The sequence below is a fragment of the Vipera ursinii genome, assembly GCF_947247035.1.
Source record: "Vipera ursinii genome assembly, chromosome: 13".
NCBI lineage: Eukaryota > Metazoa > Chordata > Lepidosauria > Squamata > Viperidae > Vipera > Vipera ursinii.
In genome coordinates, this window is record NC_139526.1 from 3,537,392 (window position 1) to 3,554,737 (window position 17,346).

A 17,346-nucleotide genomic window follows, 5' to 3' on the forward strand; every position below is an offset into this window, starting at 1 on the left:
ATGATCAGATGTTGAGTTGACTTGATTAGTAGACAGAGGTTTTCCCATCTGGGATAATTGTTTATTTATGGTAATATAGTAATTTTCATTAAGAATGGGACAGCTTATAACTATTTGTAGATCTGTCATGTAAGGGGAGCAGAATCTTATCAGTTTTTTTTCCTTTCAGATCCAGCATGTGGTGGGGTGATATACATTTAGTGTTAGATTTGAAATTCGGGTCATTTTTTCCCTTTTTTGTACATTTTTTTTGTTAGTGTTGGATGTATATTTTACTGTTCATTGTTTTGTATTTAGTTCTTGTTGATAAAACAAAACACAACTAGTCCACAACTTACAACCACAATCAAGCCCAAAATTTCTGTTGCTATGTGAGACACTTAAGTGAGTTTTGCCCTATTTTGTGAATTTTCTTGCCAGTTAAGTGAATCACTGCAGTTGTTAATTTAGTAACACAGTTGTTAAGTGAATCTGGTTTCCCCACTGACTTTCCAGAGGTTTGCAAAAGTTGATCACATGACACTGGGACACTGCAACCGTCATAAATATGAGTCAGCTGCCTTACCCTCCGAATTTTGATCGTGTGATCATGGGGATGCTACCAGTCATAAGTCACTTTTTTCAGTGCCATTAGAACAGTCACTAAATGAACTATTGTAAGTTGAGAACTAGCTGTAAGAATAGTAAAAGTAAAGGTTCCCCCGCACATGCGTGCTAGTCGTTTCCAGCTCTAGGGGCCGGTGCTCATCTCCGTTTCAAAGCCGAAGAGCCAGCGCTTGTCCGAGGACGTCTCCGTGGTCATGTGGCCGGCATGACTAGACGCCAAAGGCGCACGGAACGCTGTTACCTTCCCACCGGAGTGGTCCCTATTTTTCTACTTGCATTTTTACGTGCTTTTGAACTGCTAGGTTGGCAGAAGCTGGGACGAGTAACGGGCATTCACTCTGTTACGCGGCACTTGGGATTCAACCCGCCAAACTGCTGACCATCTGATCGACAAGCTCAGTGTCCTAACCCACTGAGCCACCACGTCCCTTATAGCTGTAAGAATATATTTTTTAAAAAAGGAAAAACTGCTGGTATGTCCTTCAGCTCTGCATGTGACCACCTTTTGCAATCTTCTGACTATGTCAGGGCTGTCAAACTCAATTTCAGCATTGCGGTTGCCCTCAGGGGGCCGGGTGGGTGTGGCCTGGGTGGGCGTGGCCTACTGGGCAGGCGTGGCTAGAGTGCATATGGCCTACTGAGTGGGCGTGGCCAGCTCTACATCGTTGGCATCAAGGGTGCCTATGGGGGCCTGGGCAGGAGCGGGACAGATCTGAGGGTCTCTGGCAGGAGGAGGGTCTCTGGGCCAGGGCCAAGGCAGCGGGGGCCGTTCCCTCACTGTTTCCAGGATGGCTTCACGGGCCGGATCCGGGCCTTGTGTTTGACATGTCTGGACTATGTCAATGGGGAAGCCAGATTCACTTAACAACTGTGTTACTAATGTAACAATTGCCTTGATTCACTTAACAACCATATCACTAATGTAACAATTGCCTTGATTCACTTAACAACTGTGGCAAGAAGGGTCGTGAAACAGGGCAAAAGTCACTTAGCAAATGTCTTACTGTGGTCGTAAGTCGAGGACCACCTGTACAGGCCATCCTTGGTCGGCTTTCCCCTTGTCAAAGTGCACCGCGACGGAGTCAGGCATGCAGCGCTGCCGTGACATTTACTGCTGGGTCAGCAGAGCTGAGAAAGCAGGCCGGGGGTCGACGAAACCAAAATTCAGATTTTAGCTTCTGGAGAGTTTAGCATACATGGCACAGCCTGCATTGTATGGTTTAATCTACGCATCATGGTTAAACTATGGTCTCCTACACGAATGTAAGCGGCGCACGCATGACGCTACGGAGCACCGAGGCCTCTTCAGGCTCCGGTTGACCCGCTGCATCAACCCACCGTTGCAAACCGGGTTTTATTGCGGCCACAGCGGTGAGGCTGAGCCACGCCCGGCGAACTCAACATCAGGAACACGGAGGCGAAACTGCGCGTGCGCGGAGGCGCAGCGAGGCTGATATGCGCGCGCACACCTTCCCCCTCCGTCTCCTCGCCTGCGCTTGCGCGGAAGGGTTCTTCCCTCGTCCCCCCCCCCCGGTTCCCAACCTGTCTTCCTCCTTTCCATTTTGCTAGCGTAACCAACCTTGATGGCCTCGTCTCACCGCCTCCTCCTTTATGACATTGATGGGCGCGTCAGCCGCCCAATGGGCGTGCGGCAAGCGCCGAAGAATCGCTGGACAGCGGCGCCGGCGAAGGAAAAGGGGCGGGCTCTGCCGGGGTGGGGTTGTCGTTTTCTGTACCCTCCCCCTAGCATGTTCGGGTGAGGCATTTTGGGGCGCTCGGGGCGGCGTCTCGGGCTCAGTGTGGGCGGCGGCAGCGGCCGGGGATGCGGCGGCGGCAGCGGCTCTTCCTGATGGCGTCGCCGCAGCTGCCGGGCGCGGCCGGACGGAGGTAGCCGGAGCCGCGGCGAGGCGGCCCGGACGGGCGGGCGGGCGAGCGAGCGAGCGATGGAGGATCAAGCGGCGCAGGAGGAAGGCGAGGCCGAGATCCAGGAGCTGCACGGGCCCGAGCACTGGTTCAGCCAGTGGGAGCGGCAGTGCCTGGCCGAGGCCGAGCGGGACGACGGCAGCGGCCTGGGCGGCGGCGGGGGCGGCCCGCTGCCGCCCGAACTGCAGGACGACGACGAGGCGGCCGCCGCCGCCACCCCGCAGCCGGAGCCCAAGCAGCAGAAGCTCTGGCACCTCTTCCAGAACTCGGCCACCGCCGTGGCGCAGCTCTACAAGGGTGAGCGGAGGGGCCCGCACGTGTGGATGCCCGGACACGTGTCCGCGCCGGGCGCGAGGCCCCGCGGAAGGGGCTCTCGCCCCCCCCACCCATCTTGGGAGTGGTCGTCCGAGGCCGGGCCCGGTGCCCCCGCCGGCGCCCGCGCAAGATGGCGGAAGGCCGCATCTTCGCCGCCGCTTCTCTTTCTTCGCTCCCCGTCGGTGAAGGAAGCGGCTGCCGGGGGGGGCAGAATGGATTCGCCCGCCCCCCCTCCGTCCGACCGTAAGGGAGGGTGGGCTCGCCCGGGCCCTCGGCCCCTCCCACCAACAAAATGGCGGGTGGGGGGGGCGACGAGCGGGACGCGGAGTCCCCCTTTAAAGGCTCTTTCTTCCTCTCCCTCCCCCCACCCATTGGGGCAAGTGGTGGATTCCGCTCCCTTCCCCCCCTACCCCTGCCGACTTGGGCGCTTCCAGGCGGCTTCCGTCCCGCTTGGCCCCTTCCCCCCCCCGCCCTCCCATTTCCTGCGCTTCCGTCCCGGCGGCGGCGGGTGAACAAAATGGCGAAGCGCAACATGGCCGGTCCTCGGGGGGGGGGACGGGGACGGGCGGCCACCGCGAGGCTCACTTCTCCCCTTTGCTCTCTTCCCCCCCGCAGACCGCGTGTGCCAGCAGCCCGGCCTCTCCCTCTGGGTGCCCTTCCAGAACGCGGCCACCGCCGTCACCAACCTCTACAAAGGTGAGCGGGGCCGGGGGGGAACCCGGGGTGGGGGCGCGGCCTGGGCGTGTCTGAGGAGTCCCCTGAAGGCCTCGGGCGTCTCCGCAGGGGCCCCCTGGGTCTTGGAGGGGGGTGCAGTTCGTGGCTCTTCCCGGCTGCCGCTCCTAATAGGCTCGGCCGAGGGCCCTGGCCCTGGGGCTGCCGGTGGAGCAGGGCGGGGGGAGCCCCCAGGGAAGCCCGGCCCACTGCTTCGGGGGGATTCTGGGAGTCCCAGGAAACACCTAGAAGGGGCTTCTAAGGAAGCTGCCCTCTGGCCCTTGCCCTGAAGGGTCCAGCGGCTCTTGAAGGTGACCCTTCCGTGTCTCCTTGGCAGCCTCCGGTGCCTGAATGTTGGGGTGCCGCCGGCTGCTGAGAGAGGAAGGACCGGTCAGGGCTGTTTTGATGCTTGGGACCTTCCTGGCCTTCCTCCAGACTGGACGTGCTTGGTGCCAGCAGACTTCAACATCTGCACGTGGCTTCAGTCACCCGAGGCCAAGTGCCGCTGGGCACTTCTGGCACTGAAAGGATTAAGATCACTTAAGGGTCCTCAGTAATCTTTTATGAGATGTCTCTGGAAATTGAGAGTTGGCAGAAAATTGTAGAACCTTTGTGGTGGACCAAGAGCACCTTTTCTGCCAGTCAAGCAGCTTAGAATGAACTACCTTTAATAAGGCAGGTTCAGGCTGGGACTTCTATTTTGTGTGGGGTTCGGATATTCAAGTAACATTTAAATTGATGGATTCTACTCCTATGTGCATAGCATGCAATATTAACCACATTTATAGTTCATTGTGCTATGTCATGTATCATTGTATACTACAAAATAGTTGATCAATATCTTAATGGTGAATTTTTGGGATATTCAGGAAATTCTAGGTAAGCTTAATTAGCTTTTCATGGGGAAAATGTAGTTTTTCAGGGAATAAAATGGTTGTCTTCATTGTTTGGCTGTGCATGGTTTGATATTAGAGATACCTTTTTATACTGACTTTGTACTATTTATGCTGACTTTTAGATAAGGTTAGATCTTTCAGAATAGAACCGGAAGGGGCCTTGGGAGGTCTTCTAGTCCAACCTCCTGCTCAAGCAGGAGACCCTATACCCATGGTGGCGAACCTATGGCAACAGGTGGCACGCAGAGCCCTCTCTGTGGGCACATGCGCCGTCGCCCCAGTCCTATGTCTTCAGCTGGGTTTTATAAAAACTTTTTGCTTTAGGCCTCCACCACCGTGTGCAATAAGAAAGGTTCAATCAATCAATTTCAACTTCTCGCGGGAAAAAAAGATCTCACAAAGTTGGAATTGATTGATTGAACTTTTTACTCCCACCCAGTCTGCGGTTACCACTGCAGCCACGCCCACCCAGTGGGCCATGCCCACCCGGCACCCAATGATACATAAGTTGGTTTTGGGTTGCAGTTGGGCAATCGGTCTCTAAAAGGTTCGCCATCACTGCCCTATACCATTTCAGACAAGTGGCTGCCCAGTTGTCCAATTGTCCATTTGCAACGCATCCCTTCTCTATAAACCAACATTCCTCTCCTCTTCCTCCCCCCCAGTGGTAATGAACCTACTTCATTACCTACTTCATGTCTTGTTATTTCTAATCTACTTATTTCTAACTCTGGAGTAGAGAGAGAGAAAATTTGTTGGATTTAAATGTTGTGTTAACTTTCAATCAATCATTTTTTTCTGTCCTTTAACTATTAAAATATTTTTGATGGCCTAGGAAAAGACTGTCAGCTCTATAAATATTATAGTTCTATACTAATTCATAAGTATCTGGAAAAGGACTATTCTTAGGTGGTTCACACTTTTAAAAACTCCACGAGCGCTCAGAAATTCCTTTCAGCTCATGGAGGAAAAGAGCCGACTCAAGAATATGTTACTGGCTTGACCTTAGATATCCTAAAGTGCTTCCAGTTACTCATAATAACTACACCAGCACTAACTGGCAAATGCTAGCTCAGCTAAAGCCTGTGTTGCCTTGATAACAAGTTTGGTGACCCAGTAAATAAAGGTAATATTTTGTTGGACTTCACCATTTCTATATCATGTGAATAACTTACTTTAGAGCAAGCAGTTGATGTAATTAGATGATGCCATCTGAAGTGGCCAAATGGAATGTAGTGCTGAAAACAGCCACCTTTTAGTCATCGAGGGAGGTATTTGCCAGCTCAGCCAATAGTATTAGTCAGCTCTCTTTCTCTAATTGGTGCCAGCTGCCATTTTGGTGGCTTATCGCTTGGCAGTTGCTGGGTCAAAGCCAGATGGGTTGTGAGCACCCTGTGCATGTGCCTCTTGCTAGAAATCCAAGCAGTGCATGGAATTAGCTGGGAAAGAATGTACTGGTAATCTAGTTTTGCAAGGAGCACAAGGGATGCTGTCTCCTGATGCTGCATTTTATAATCTTGTGAAAGTAAAGAGGAGAATCAGAGTCTTCTGCGTATTCCAACCTTACCTATATTTATAATACATTTTAGAACTGCAAAATTAGAAAATTCCACTGTGCGAGACATTGGGGCATAAATTGCTCTATAGCTAGTACAGTCCTGATATCAAAGTGTATAGATTAGTTTTTTTCTTCCCTTGGTCTTAGAATCTAGTGATGGGAGAAGTCTCTCTATGAGAGACAAAGTCAGGGTAGGTAAAAAGGACTTAACTCGATGGATTGATACATCAAACTAAGTGGTAATTGGCTTGTTTGAAGATTGGCATATTATATGAAATGAGTCATTTTAGTCCAATTTAAGAACAGTGGTTGTATAGTCTATGACTTAATGTGACATGTGAACCTAGCTGCTGCAACAATGGGTATGAGAGATTGCACATGCTCCCTGTTGTCATCTAACTGGCCCTTGTGGGACCAGAATGTGGCCCTCGCAGTGGGCTTTTGGTCTTACTTGAGCGTGTTGTTCAGGTGTTTATGTGGCAGCACTACGCTTAGCAAAGAAGGAATAGGCTTCTTAGCTTAAAGTTGTGTCACCTTCACTTTTTTAGGTGTAAAAAAAGCTTGTGTGATCTCTACAATAGCAATCATTTCAGTGGAAGGCTTTAAAAGCTTCCACTCCAAGCTCTCTCACCTTTAAAAAGAGTTGACCTTTACATATATTTTGAGAAGAATTTATGGAGCAATGTAAGTATTCCAAAGAGCTTACATGGATGAGATTGACTCCCGCTCCAGGAACGAGCATCAAAGCAAATATGTTCTTTTCTAAATGTCTTATCTTGTTTTTGGTTTCTGTATACTTGAATATGTGTGTATATATAATTTTAACTTAATTTTGAGAATCCACATGCCACATTGTGAATGTCCTGATACTGGTAGATCCTGTTTCTGTGAACTGATATGGATGATCAAATATTATGTTTGCAGTGATGAAATTATTATGGCACCCTCTTAAGTTTCAATCCCACCTTACATCTGGGAAAGATGCAACCATATAGTGCTCCCTCCTCCCCTAATAATGGCTTGTTTAGCTGAAAGGATGGCTGGTTGAAAATCATCCCAAAAGCTTGGATAGCAGAACTTGGGTTTCCCCAATCCTTGTTTAATTCAAACTACATTATTGGCTCCTTCCTATAACCTGCCTAAAACTGAACAGCCAAAGTCATATGTTTGAGATACTGTTCTTAGTTTTTGTTGGATGAGCTGTGAGGTGGATCTGCTTGCAAGGTATCTATCTTTAATGGTTTTGGATCTGGATTTACTGTTGACTCACTAAGATGGTTTATGTTCCAGTGGAACTTCAAACAGCATTTGTGGCAAAAAGTCTGCTTTCACCCTATCAGAATTGAAGTTCTTGAATAAAGAAAAATCACCATTGTAAAGATGAATTAAGAGTCAGAACAATATCAAATTAACTGCCAGTAAGTTTGTTTCATGGCAGGGTTGTGTTTTGTTACAGATGTTTCTGCTAACTATGTATATACAATACACATTATATAGTAACATAATGAGAGTCATATGAGAATTGTCAACCTTTATGAATTCTTAACAATCCTGTCCTTGGATAAAAGTATTCAGGAACTGAAGTTTTGGCCTGGAGCTTTTTAAATTAAACAGTTTGCTTTCTTGGTCTGACTTAGCTCCCATGAGGATCAGAATGATTCACTGAGGCCTAGGGGAAGCTAGTTGAGTAACACCTATGGAGAAGAGTTCCACTGTGGACCAAACTAAGGACATGACTATTAGCTCATCACAATAGGAACATCTACAACCAACTATATTAGTTAATAATGTTGTAACTCGCTTTGATAAAATAATGGTTGTTATAATTTTTGAACTTGGAATGCGTTGTAGGTCTTGGCACACTAAGGATCTAAAACTGATTGGCAACATTTTTAATTGGGCCAATTTCTATTTGTTGCAAAATTATGCAATTTGACCATTTATTACAGATGTTCTCTTTATAAGCATAGCATTAGCTGAAGGAGTTGTCACATAATTTGTGCATAGGTGGGTAAGCCCAGTCAAAGGGAGATGCCCATGGTTAGGTATTATCCCAGTATCTAAAATGATTAAATCATGGCAACTGTATTAAAGTTTGAAGGTTTGGTCCAGTTGCCATGATTTAACCTTTTTAGATACTATTGGCCTGGATGATTGAGTCTTCATTTACATAATGTCTCAGTAATGTCTGTTGAAAACAAAGTCAAAGACTTGTTTTCAGTTCAAAGCAACATGTGATAATTTGACTGTCGTAATAGTGTAAGTTTTACTTGCGCTTAATGTTGTGGAATGTGGTATCATATTCTCAAGAATCTATTTTGGAAGCTAGCTCACTCCCACCAGCTAAGGCTGCAGTGTAGAGGACATTCTTGAGCACAAAGTGTTGGTGAGTAGTTATAGAAAGTACAGTTTGAACATGTGGATTATAGTTTCAAGGTTCTACAGAAAATTGCTTTGTGCAATCTTTTGTTGAAAAAATACTGATGTCCAGTACAAATATGTGATGTGTAAGTATTAATAGCTGTGCATCGGCAGTAGAATAGATTGTTTCTGATGAATAAAGCTGGATAGAAATATTACTTTAGGGAGATTTGGGGCTTTGTTGGACTTGATTGTCTAATTCAGCAATAGAAATGAGGTTGTTAACCTCACCAGCCTTATGTAGCCAAATACTTGAATTAAAGTTCCCATACTCTTGAGAAATGGCTGCCTCACCTAAAAGTGGATTAATTAATTTATCCTACTTTTCCACCCGGAAGAGGAACAATTCTACTGTCTTCTAAATTCATTGCAGTCTAATTTCTGACTCTATTTTTGATCACCTTCACTTCACTGAAACTTCCCTTGAGTTAACAGCCCGATCTAAAGTCTTTATTCAGTTTTCCTTTCTACCATTTTAAATCCATTTGATTGCACTCCCCATATGTCATAACTCTTAATCCTGCTGGCTTGTTTTTCCTTTCATAATTTCTTGTCAAAGAGCACTGTTGTTCTCTACCTTCCCTCCCCACTTAGCAAGGCTCTGCAGCTCCATTGGCCATTCTGGATTAATTGGCATGTTTGAGTTATTCGTAAAAATAAGGTGGGACCAAAAAAAACCCCTTAATAAAAGAGAATAAAGCCGATCTTCCAATCCATTCCCTGCTAACCTCTCACATTGTTGCTGTTTCTTCATGCTCATCCAGAACCTTGCAAGTCAGGTGCCACTGACTTGCATGGCCATACACTCCACTTCTGGATTCTGAGCAAGCTTGGCCTTGTTTTCAGCGCTGTCCTTGGCTTGGTTCCTCATGTTGCTGTGCCATCATCCGTGTTCCTTTCCTTGCATGGAAATGCCTCTAGGCCACCCGCCTGTTCCCTCCAGATGCAGACCATCTTGGAAAACCCACTTGGTTCTTAAGGTAGATAGTATTCTGGCTAAGTATGTCCAGCTGAAGTAATAACGGTGCTCTGCTTTTGTCTCCCCTTCTCTCCCTTTTCATTTTTGATGTCTGTTATATGTTGCAAGTTTTTGGGAGTTGAACCAGTCCCTGTAGCATTGATAGAAAGATAGCATTAGAGTAAGATTTGGTCACTTGTGAAGTTGTCGCTATGAATGGCTGATGTCAATAGGTATTGCATTTAAAAGAAAGTATCTTTAAAAAAATGTATGGGAAATGTGTAATGCCACGTTTGTTGGGCAAATATTTTTCTCTTATTCCACCTACCTCTTGTATTGCCCGCACCCCCATCAGGACCTGTATTGCCTACACCCAAACCTCTTGGCAAATCAAAGAACTGAAGAACTAAAGAATTGCTTGACTAGTTCTTTTAAATCTGATGCTGCCATTGTCATTTGGCAGCTTGAGCAGATCTCTTCAAGAGAAGGTTGGGGTCCTTGGCCATCCCATTGGTGGATGGAAGTAGTCAGAGTTGTCCAGCACAGGAAATCTAGGCAGGTTGAAGCTGGGGGAGGTTGCTTTGTTTCTTCATTTATAGGAGTCCCCCTGCAGATTTTATTCCACTAATTGTTTCCAACTTGGGCGTTCATCTGTTTCAAGGCCATTGATCCAGTGCTGTCCAAAGACATTTCTGTAGTCAAGTGGCCAGCATGATGTCACAGTGCTATTTCCTCCCCACCGAAGTGGTACTTATTTATCTACTTGCATTTGCATGCTTTTGAACTGCTAGATGGGCAGGAGCTGGGGCGAGGATGGGAGCTCAGTGTCTACTGAGCCGCCATACAGCCCATTTATTTATTTATATCCCACCTTTATTATTTTTTAATAAATAACTCAAGGTGGCAAAGACACACAATGCTCCTTCCCACACAATACTCCCCCCTCCTCCTCCTGAGGTGAGTTGGGCTGAGAGAGACAGTTACGTTCTGCTTTCCCAGAAATTTCAACGTAGTCAACATTAATTTTGTTACATGGCATAAGGCAAAAATAAATGCAAAAGATTAGTGTGTTTGCAGAAAAACAAATAGGTATGTGGCTAATGTAGGAAAAATACAGTAAATTCAGCAAACTATTTGGGTGGATTGTAATTTAGCAGGATTGAAAGTGGATATTCTGAGTTTTTGCCAAAATAAAATCGAGAATGGTGTTACAGGGCATTGGGCAAGGTTTACCCACATGGGTTGTGTGCCAGATCTCTCCAGTACAGTTAGTCCTTGACTTATGACCACAATTGAGCCTAAATTTTCTGTTGTTAAGTGAGACATTTGTTAAGTGAGTTTTGCCCCACTTTAAAACCTTTCTTGCCACAGTTGTTAAATGAATCACTGCAATTGATAAGTTAGTAACATGGTTGTTAAGTGAATCTGGCTTCCCCATTGACTTTGCTTGTCAAAAGTTGCAAAAGGTGATCATATGACCTTAGGACACCGCAATGGTCACAAGTATGAGTCAATTGCCAAGCATCTAAATTTTGATCACATGATCATGGGGATGCTACAATGGTCGTAAGTGTGAAAACCAGTCATAAGTTATTTTTTTCAGTGCAATTTGGAATGGTCACCATATGAATTGTTGTAGGTTGAGGGCTATCTGTACTTTGTTTCCCTAGATCTGCTCATCTGGTGATCTCCTCTCCCATCCTCAAGGCACTGATGCTTGGAACTTGTGACATGATCAACACAAAACTGTCCCTTTGTGGGCAGAACATTTTGTCTGTGTTCAGGCCGGCCATTGTGTGCAAATGGCAGATAAGAGGCAATCTCTTCTTCCCATATCCTGCCTCTTATTAATAAACAAATCCTGAAAACCTTATCAGCAAAAGTCCATTAAGGCAGTGGTCTCCAACCCCCGGTCTGTGGACTGGTACTGGGCCGTGGCATGCCAGCCACCGGTCTGCATAAACAAGCAAAGCCCCATCCGTGGGATGCAGGCAGCACACAAAACCACACACACTTTCGTCCATGGAAAAACCTCTCTCCATGGAACCGGTCCCTGGTGTCCAAAAGGTCGGGGACCTCTGCATTAAGGGTCACTAAAGATAACATACCTCTTTTGACCTTGATCAAATAAAGGTAGCCCTTGATCTATGACCACAATTGAGCCCATATTTTCTGTTGCTAATCAAGACAGTTGTTTAGTGAGTTGTTCCCCATTTTACAACCTAAGTGTAAGAATTCAACCTAAATGGAATTTGAATTTTATTGAATTTATATACTGCCCTTTCCCGTAGGACTCAGGGCGGTTTACAGGGTATATAAAACATCGATACAAAAATTAAGAACAATTTAAAAAGATTAAATTAAATCCCTGAAAAAATATAAAACCCCAATTAAAACTCAGCCTGGGCCGGAAAGCTCGAAGAGCCAGGTCTTCAGGTCTCGGCGAAATGATCGAAGGTGGACACATGAAACTTTTCAGTCAGTGCTGGATGTCCTGTCATTCCCCCCCAAAGACTTAAAACATGTTGCAAAAGTGGGATAGAATAGAATAAAAACTTTATTGTCACTTGAAATGTACACTAATCAGCATATATTAAAAGGAAATTTTGTTGCATTCAGCTTTCAAAAATGCACCATTTTGCACATACTTACATATGCAAACTCATTTAACAAATGTCTCCCTTAACAGAAATTTTGGGCTCAATTGTTATAAATTAAGGACCACCTGTAGTCATAACAGCTGGTATCTGATATTAGCAGATGGCTCCAATCTGAGTTTAGATAGGGCTGGCAAATGCATTTATTGTGTTTTTATTTATGATTGTTGGGTAGAATTTGTGTGGTTCCCTTCCCTTTTCTCTCCCCCCCCCCAAGTGGTGAAGACAGGGTAGAAATAATTGCAATTCATAAATCAGTTTTTAATTTATCTTCCATTAATTCACGCTGTCCACAGGGGGAAGCTCAGCAGTGCAGTTGCCTTTGTTTCTAGAAGACCAGTTGTATCTGAACTTGCTGCTGTCTGTGTTTGGGCCAACTCCTAACACATATTTCTTTTCTTCCAGAAAGTGTGGATGCTCATCAACGGAGTTTTGATGTAGGAATCCATATTGGCTATCAGCGTCGTAATAAGGATGTCTTGGCTTGGGTTAAAAAGCGCAGAAGAACTATTCGCAGAGAAGACTTAATCAGTTTCCTGTGTGGGAAAGCGCCTCCTCCACGGAACTCTAGACCTCCCCCAAGACTGTCTGTAGTATCCCCTAACCGGGCGACGTCAACAGAAACTAGTTCTTCGGTCGAGACGGACTTGCAGCCCTTCCGGGAAGCCATAGCTCTTCATGGTAATGGTTCTCCCTCTCCCCCCTCCCCCCCGCCACATTTTTTAAAAAAAATATTTAAAAGAAGCACGTGCCTATCTCAGGACCATTTCATAGCTCATGTTTTTACGGCCAGTGAGAACAAACAGTAAAACATCAAACTGGTTCTCGGTATGTTAGTGACTGAGGTGGGGCTCATGGATTCTCCTTTCCAGGCCTGGGAACTCCTTGCAGATGTGCATTTCTTGCAGGGGTGACTCAGGGTTGTTCCTTCCTCTTGTGACCTCAAATGCTCTGAAAAACCAGATGTTTCATAGAGCATAATAGGCTAGGGCGAATGAAACATGGTTAAGTCAGAAGGAAAAGCAGTTTATCTCGAGTGTTTTGATGGAGAAAGCTGGGTGGTGGAGAGAGCCTTGAAGGGAATTTTCAGACGCTGCTATGGAAACAAGGGCCAACACATTGCTTAAGACCTGGGAAAGGCCATCGTACCTATTAGGAAGCTGAGTCTGGCTTCTCCCAGACTCAGAGGGAGAGAGGGAAAGTAAAATGCATACAGACTTGCAGCAGTTGGTTAACCTAGTCCTAGCCTAACATACAGCTAGAGACTTCTTGGGGAGCTGCTTTCTTGAGCTGGTCTACCTTTTAGGGCTGAACTTTCCGGACCTTGGAAAGAGGGCTTAAGAAAGTTTGGTGGAACAGCACAGCTTCTGTGGCCCTCTAGGTCGGGTTTCAGTCTTCTTTCATTTGGGTTTTTACCAAAGAGGGAGGGTTTTTTTTGGAGGGGAAGAGAAATAGCTGTAGTTTGATAAGATTGTGTTCGGAGGCTGATCTTGCTGTATGTAGCATGGAAGCAGCAGGCATGTTTGTTTGGTAATGTGATCTGTGAGCCTTTATGGCTTACATGACTGTAGACTGCTCCAGGTTGGCAATTAGTTGTTTGGTTGCTTCAGAAAATCCTTCAGGTAGAAGAAAAATATTTTTTTTTCTGGCTGAGGGGGTACCGTTTCATTCTTATAAAGCAGGGGTGAGGGAACTATGGCCCCTTTATGATTTTATGAACTGCCCGTGCTGACTCAGGAATTCAAGTCCACAAGTCATAAAGGGGCCATAGTTCTCCACCTCTGTTCTGAAGCAACAAGATATTCAATTGGATATTTCCTTTTCAAAACACAGCAGTTGGATGGAGCTACCCAGACTGAGAAGATAGTCTGGTGCAATTGAAAGAGTGGGTGCATAATTTGTGGATGTTTTTATTATTGTTTAATCAATGGGGGAAGCCAGATTCTCTTCACAGCTGAAGTGGTTTGCTTAACAACAGGGGCAATAAAAAGTAAAATTGGGCTTGACTCCTAGCCTTGCAAGCAGTGGGGATTCTGGTCTCAGTGGTAATTGTAAGACCACCTCTATACTGAATTTAAATATCTGGCTTGGAAATTATGCAGAACTGATGGATAATACAAAATACAGAATTTTAGGAAGAAACATTATTTGTATAGTGCAGCTTTTGCTGCACTGTAAGTTTCAGAATTCTTGACCATGGCTGTGATGAAGGCTGCTGAAGAAGCATGTCAGGTATTTTTTTACAATACATATCCCCAAAACCCACCCACCCCAAACCACCCCCCTTCCCCCCCCCTTCCCAGAGCTGAATACAGGGTTATAGATATAATAATCATATTCTAACTAAGATTATCTATTATAAAATTAACCAAATTCATAATGTGCTTTAATTCCCCTTTAACATAGATACATTCAAATTATTACAAACATAATAATAACTTAAAAATATAAATACTAATACTAAGATTAATAACAATCTAAAATCTACTCATAAGCTAAATGGAACTTTTTAGTCCCATATTCTGAATATAATCTATCCATCTCCTCCAAACTGAAATATATCTTTCTTGTGAGTGATCCTTCAAATAAGCAGAAATCTTAGACATTTCTGCAAGATTCGATACCTTAAGTACCCATTCTTCTATAGTAGGCAAACTATCCTTCTTCCAATATTGTCCCACCAGTAACCGTGCTGCTCTTATCAAGTTCAGCATCAAATTGATTTCTTTAGTATCACAATCTACAACAATACCCAATAAAAACAATTGTGGAGAAAACTTTATCTTTCTCTTAAAAATCTTTTGAATGTTCCACCAAATTTTAATCCAAAAAGCTTTTATATTTCTACAAGTCCACCACATATGAAAATAGGTGGCATCTAAACTACCATATCTCCAGCATTTAGACTGTAAATTAGGATACATGTTAGATAACTTCTTGGGATCCAGATGCCATCTATAAAACATTTTATAAAAATTTTCTCTTAAATTTTGAGCCTGAGTAAATTTAACATTTTTTTATTTTTATTTTTTTATTTTAATCCCATTTATATCCCGCCCTTGTCCGAAGACTCAGGGCAGCTTACAATTTAAGCACAAACCAATGTGCTTAGCAGTAGCCTTCATTCTATGTATATGCCTGCTTATTAGGGCTTTCGCCCCCCCCAAGTGGCATTATTACAAAGTCAGCTTATTGCCCCCAACAATCTGGGTCCTCATTTTACCTACCTCGGAAGGATGGAAGGCTGAGTCAACCTTCTGACCCAGATTACCTCCCAAGTATCCAACGGAACTGGTTCCTGTATGTTTTGTGCCCACTTTATCATACAATCTTTAACTAATTCCGTTTCCGAGTCCAATTCAATTAAAACATTATATATCCTCTTTATATGCGCACAATTTAAATCTCTAATTTGTTTTACTAAGTTTTCATCTGTAATTGTGATGCCAACCTTCTGATCCAGCTTCCACCTAGCTTTCAGTTGGGTGTATTGAAACCAAGAGTAACTTATGTTTTCTTGTTTTAACTCATCTAATGATTTAAGTTGCCAATTATTCCCTTCCAGTCTAAGTAATTCCTTATAGGAAAACATATCCAAACTCACTCCCATAGATACACCTTCTGTCACGTGTCCGGGAATTCCCCAAATCGTCAGGTAGCATTTTCTGACACAGATCTCTGGAAGTGAAGTAGAAGCCTTTTTAACGCTGCTCCTGCCGTGTTGCAAGCAAACCTGTGGTGGAGATTTCATTTGTAACGCAATAAGTTGCTGGTTTTAAATCCTGCTCAGTGAGCTAGCGATGCTGCAGCAGGAGTAATTTAAATTGCAATTGGATACCTTTTTAATTGGTTTAAATCTGTGGGTAAGCATGTAACTCATATTGGGATTAGAAAACTGTCTCATGTGCAAAAACCCTGATTGTTTTCCTCTTGTTAGCTCGGTGGACAAATCTATTCTAAGTGCCAAGATGGCATTTTGCCCCCAATGGTTTGAACATTGCTTTGCTATTGGAAGTAATCAAAATGGCTGAGGATATCCTGGTTCTCTTCAGGTTTCTGCTCCCTTCTTGCCAGGGAAGCTGCCAGAGGAGAGAGGTGTGATTTGTACTCCAGCTTCACAAGGCATATGCTTGAGTTTCCACATCCATACTTGTCAAAGTGCCAAAGCCTGGCGCTGATTCTTGGGACTTGCTGTGAGGCAGGAAAGGTGGTACTTTTGCTAGGCAGGTGACTGGTTGGGGTGATCCAGAGCAGGCTGGTATTGGCTTAGTTTTCAAGTTTTACAAGTCTGCTTGCCTGTCATGGGGCGAGGGAGTTAAAGTAACAAGATGTTTACAGCGTTGACGTGGATGCTCCTGTGTGTCAGGATTTTCAGTGGACGAATAGAGGGTCACTGCATATCGGGCCAACAGCTATATATCTGTATTGCTCTAACATTGGTTGTGGCAACTAGACACTTTGATTCAGGTGCTGCCCATAAAGTCTGCAGTCCAGCCATGACCACCTAGCTTTGATTTCTGGATGTGAATGTTACCTTCTTAATGCCTGACAAATGCACAGAACTGGAATTTGAAATTGTTTAGGATGTCCTTTAGCCTCTGTGAAACCTTTAGCTAGGGAGATGCCAGAGGTTTGTCTTTCTATAAGCTCAATGTAAAGAAGCTTTTTCAAATGACTTTGACATTTTATAGATTAGGTGTGAATTTCAGCCTGTTTATGAGAATGTAATGAAATCACCAGTATCTTCATATATCAAGAAAAAGTTGTTTTCACCTTGAAGATAGAAAAAAAGTGTTCAGCCAGTGAAATGAAGGCTTTTGGATTCTCTTCATCAAAGTCCAATTCTTAATCTCTGTGTATGCCACCAATTTTTTGATACTAAACTGGAGAGTAAAGTAAAGTAGGATAGAGGAATAAAGAAGAAAGAGGAATAAAGAAGAGAGAATAGAATAGAATATTACATAAGGGGTCCCCAACCCCCGTCTGTGGACTGGCAGCGGGAGGCAGCATGCCAGAAACCAGTCTGCACAAGCAAGAAAGCAAAGCCCCATCTGGGGGATGCAGGCAGCACGCAAAACCACCCCCCCTCCGATCCACAAAAAAACCTTTCTCCATAGAACTGGTCCCTGGTGCCAAAGGGTTGGGGGCCTCTGTATTATATCACATCACATCGGATATTTTTCAAGAAGGTGAAGATATTTCCTGGCAGATAAGTGCTGGGCCTCATTGCTGAAGTTAAATAGTATTCCAGGTCAATAAAAGGAAGAATTTCCCTAAGTGCTTAACCAATGTTACAGAATT

At 44.7% G+C, this 17,346-nt stretch overlaps 1 protein-coding gene across 1 annotated transcript in view; it reads left to right on the top strand.

Annotated features, from left to right (window-relative positions):
* Window positions 1-2,372: 2,372 nt before the first annotated feature.
* The window catches only part of HAPSTR1 (HUWE1 associated protein modifying stress responses), a 30,101-nt gene continuing 15,127 nt past the window's right edge, over window positions 2,373-17,346 (top strand). The window contains exons 1-3 of the mRNA XM_083372491.1: window positions 2,373-2,826; window positions 3,460-3,540; window positions 12,451-12,726. Of these exons, the coding sequence (XP_083228617.1) occupies window positions 2,550-2,826; window positions 3,460-3,540; window positions 12,451-12,726 (634 nt within the window). The 5' untranslated portion in view covers window positions 2,373-2,549. The remainder of the gene's footprint in view (window positions 2,827-3,459; window positions 3,541-12,450; window positions 12,727-17,346) is intronic.